The sequence below is a fragment of the Gossypium hirsutum genome, chromosome A11, assembly GCF_007990345.1.
Source record: "Gossypium hirsutum isolate 1008001.06 chromosome A11, Gossypium_hirsutum_v2.1, whole genome shotgun sequence".
NCBI lineage: Eukaryota > Viridiplantae > Streptophyta > Magnoliopsida > Malvales > Malvaceae > Gossypium > Gossypium hirsutum.
The window spans coordinates 22,097,250-22,101,936 of NC_053434.1; the positions used below are offsets into that span (position 1 = coordinate 22,097,250).

The 4,687-nt window shown below is 28.9% G+C and overlaps 1 protein-coding gene across 1 annotated transcript; it reads left to right on the forward strand.

Moving 5' to 3' along the window:
- The first annotated feature begins 892 nt into the window (after window positions 1-892).
- LOC107912728 (ribulose bisphosphate carboxylase small chain, chloroplastic-like) lies at window positions 893-2,109 on the forward strand. The gene is made up of 3 exons (XM_016841034.2): window positions 893-1,374; window positions 1,470-1,604; window positions 1,691-2,109. The coding sequence occupies exons 1-3, from the start codon at window positions 1,201-1,203 to the stop codon at window positions 1,919-1,921; spliced, it is 540 nt and encodes a 179-aa protein (XP_016696523.2). The 5' UTR covers window positions 893-1,200; the 3' UTR covers window positions 1,922-2,109.
- Window positions 2,110-4,687: the final 2,578 nt, after the last annotated feature.

Genomic DNA, 4,687 nt, shown 5'->3' on the forward strand with positions numbered 1-4,687 from the left:
CTTAGTTAACATATTTATAAATAAAATTATTATTTTATAATTACTATGATAAAAAAAACAAAAAAAAATAGTTTAAAAACATTAATTGGGTGTATGCTGTTTCAACCAATTAACAATCATTTGTTAAAAAAATTTGTGTAAAGTTAAATTTAAAATCCATCTTATATAAATAATAATTTAAAATTTATACAAATGGATATGTCATATTTTAACTCAAATTTATAAACCAGATTATAAATATAAATGATTATTTCCTATTAATTTAAAATAATATATTTATATAGATTGCTTTATTATTGTCAATAAAATAGATATACCACACAGTGGCGAATCCAGGGGTCTAGCAGTGGCCCTGGCCCCCCTAAATTGGAAAATTTATGTTTAGGCCTTTGAATTTTTTTTAAAATTTTAAATTAGTAAAGGTAAAATTGTACTTTGGCCCCCCAAAATTATAAAAATTCTATTTTGTCCTTTAAAAATTATAAATATTTAGACTATAAAAAATTAAAATTTCATTCGGCCCCCCTAAAAATTTTTTCTGGCTTCGCCCCTGATACCACATTTAAAAAAATTAAAATTTTCATGTCTGTTGAGAGCGTGAAACATTATAATATATATGAGTAAAAAGTTATTTAAAAAAAAAATCAAAACATGCATAAACAAATACACATAACAATATAATTGATATTAATCAATACAAATCAATACTAAAATGATATAAACTATCATGGCAACAAGGCCATTAATATTGTAGTTGAAGCTGACGACCCTAAGTTTATTCAGTGGACTATATTTTCTATACAGTCTAGTGGACCATATTTTGCCTTTCATCTTTTGATTTAGCAAGGAAAGCTACATTTGTGGAAGTGCCAAAAGATAGATAGATAGACATGCAGATAGCAATAATAATGCACCTTCTCTTCACTGTTTTTATTAAAGCTTAATCCACAATGCACAAACATATTTTCAATATATTTGGTGAGTTTATATACAATTATATATTATTAGGGTTATTTTTTAAATTTTCATATTTGATAAAGGTGTTTATGGAAACCCCTTCTCCTAAATCAACCTCAAACTTTTTTAACCATAGGATGTTATACCCAAAGTCCATCATTATAAATAGGACATTGGCACTGAGGGAAATAAACGGGAGATATAGTTAGCTTTAGCATACACTACTAGTACCCACTACTAGCAATGGCTTCCTCAATGATCTCATCGGCTACCATTGCCACTGCCTCTCCGGCACAGGCTAACATGGTCACCCCTTTCACCGGCCTCAAGTCTGCCTCTGCTTTCCCAGTCACCAGGAAGGCCAACAACGACATTACTTCTCTCGCAAGCAATGGCGGCAGAGTGCAATGCATGCAGGTAAATTTATATCAGTTTTTTTTGTTTAAGTTCTAGTGTAATGTTTGGTGGAAATTTGAATGAAAATTTGTTTTATATTTGGTGTTGTTTTCTAGGTGTGGCCTCCTACTGGAAAGAAGAAGTTCGAGACTCTCTCATACCTCCCCGATCTTACACCCGTGCAGTTGGCTAAGGAAGTAGATTACCTTCTTCGCTCAAAATGGGTTCCTTGCTTGGAGTTCGAATTGGAGGTGTTTTCGAGCTCTAAATTATTCCATTCCTCCACTTTTTAGTGGGATATTTGAGTTGATTAAGTGTGTTTTATATGCATGTGCAGGAGGGATTCGTGCACCGTAAGTACTCGAGCTTACCCACGTACTACGATGGACGCTACTGGACCATGTGGAAGCTGCCCATGTTCGGGTGCACCGACTCGGCTCAGGTGTTGGAGGAGCTTGAGGAATGCAAGAAGGCATACCCCAATGCATTCATTAGAATCATTGGCTTCGACAACGTGCGTCAAGTGCAGTGCATTAGTTTCATTGCCTACAAGCCTCCAGGCTTCTAAGCTTTTTATTAACTTTGTCTCTCCATTTGTTTGAATTTGTACTCAGAAAAACCATGTTCTTTACCTTTGCTTTTCTCTTTCTTTGAGTTATTGGCCTTTGTTTCTTGATTTCTGGGTTTTAATCCTTTTTGGATTTTCGTTGGAAAAAAGGCTGAGAACTAATGAATAAAAGTTGGTTTTCTTCCCAATTTCCTTCAACCTACACTTTTATTTTTACTTTGTTTTCTTCCTCTGGAAAATTGGTGGGCAGTTTTCAACGTGGATGGTAAATGTATTAATTAAGATACAATTAACATTTATTTTGGAATATCAGCAATGTTTTAGAAGGGGAATGCTGAAATTGATATATAATTGTGGATAAAATTTTTGTGGTATAGTTTTCCAATGGAAGATGATAAAATTTCTGCACACAATTAATCAATGCACTTCATTCATCATCATCCTTTTCTCTTATTAAACTTTAGAAATATATTTTCTTCAAGAGAGATTAAATTTGAATTTAAAAAATAACATTATTAAAAAGAATAACTATTAATCTTGATAAAGTTAACTGAATAACCATTAATCTTGATAAAATTAACCGTTATAGGTTGTAAAATAAATATGAAAAATATATTAACCATGTAAAAAATACTTAAATTTACCTCAAAATAATGATAATTTTTTTATTATTTGTTTTTATATTGTAGCATATGTCAACTCCTTTGGTTTATAAAGCATATGTGACAACACTTTATTATTATTGTACCCGGTATGAATCAACTTTATTATTACTCCAAATAATATCGAATTGAACATTAGAAAAGCCTTTCACATATTCAAATAACATGATAGAAGTTATAAGTGTTAGGTTGCTTATGATATTTTCATTATATATAGTTTGGTACTTTCAATTATGACTAACTAATTATAGGAGGGGCCAATTTAAATATAAAAACTACATGAAAGATCCATAATTGATAAGTTTAAATTTTTTTTTGGATTATCAGTAATTATAAATTAGTTAATACTGTGAAATAGATATATTGATTTTTTTTTAATATGTAAGTGCGAATATGTTTCAAAGTATTATTTTAGTACAATACATATATTTCAAAAACTTATATATATATATATATATTTATATTTGTAGCTTACTTTCAAAATTTTAATAAATTTTATATTATATGCACATGAAAATATAACTAAATTACATACATATATGTAAATGAAAATATAAATGCTGAAATTATAGTTATAACTATGTTGAATAAACCAATTTAATAATTATATATTTTTTAATATAACGGTGATAAAAACATCAAAATATAAAACATTAAGAAACTATTTAAAAATTCAAAATATTACATCAATTAGTATAAAGGAATACATAACAATATAATTAATATTAATCAATACTGAAACGATAGCAGGTATCATATGGGAACAAGGCCATTAATATTGCAGTTGAAGCTGATGACCCTAAGTTTTATCAGTGGACTATATTTTTCTAGACAAGTCTAGTGGACCATATTTTGCCTTTCATCTTATGAGTTAGCTAGGAAAGCTACATTTGTGGAAGTGCCAAAAGATAGACAGACATGCAGTTAGCACATAGCAATAATAATGTGCCTTCTCTTCACTGTCTTATTATAGCTTAACCCACAACGCACTAACATATAGCAACAACATATAATCAGACTAAAAAATTTATAGTAAATTTCTAAATTAAATACTTAAAACTTATAAATTTTATATTTAGTAATTATGCCAAAACTTCAATAATCATTCAATAAAAATTCATACCATAAATATACAAAATAAAAGTATTTGTTTCAAAAAAATATATATTTTCAAAGATTAAACTCGAAAACTTTAATGAAAGTAAAACAAAATATTTATTTATTAAATTGAATAATCGATTATATAAAAATGAAAAAAATATATATTTTGTGGGTTCTTGAAATATCTTGGCTATAATTATTTAGTTCCTAGGAGACAATTTAGCCAACAGTATATTCAGGAAAAGGAAATTGCAAGAAAAAAACTACATTTTCCTCCTTTTAGTCTTATTTATTAGGAGAAAGGATTGTATGAAACAATGACGCCACGTCATCTGTATCCCTTTCCAATAGTTTTATGTCATCTGTATCCATTTCCAATAGTTTTATGCCACATCCGTACTCTTAACCTGAATTTCAAGATTTTATCCTGAAAAAAATCAAATCCAAATTAAAATACTACAATTCAGGAAAAGGAAATTGCAAGAAAAAGACTACATTTTCCTCCTCTTAGTCTTATTTATTAGGAGAAAGGATTGTATGAAACAGTGACGCCACGTCATCTGTATCCATTTCCAATAGTTTTATGCCACATCAGTATTCTTATCCTGAATTTTAGTATTTTAATTTGGATTTGATTTTTTTCAGGATAAAATCTTGAAATTCAGGATAAGAGTACTGATGTGGCATAAAACTATTGGAAAGGGATATAGATGACGTGATGTCACTGTTTCATACAATCATTTCCTTATTTATTAGTCAGGTTTTTTCTTTATGGAACGAACTTATTTTATTTGTTAATTAATTAGAGAATGAAAATGACCAAATTTTATTATATTTAGTATTGTAGGATTTCATTCTAATGTAACCATGTCAAAATTCTCCCCCAATAAAATCTCCATCCATCACAAGGAACAAAAAGCTTCCAAAGACATATAAATGCTATATCAAAGCCTTCCCTAAAACACTTGAATTTCATACGACCCTAAAATTCATCATTCTCAAT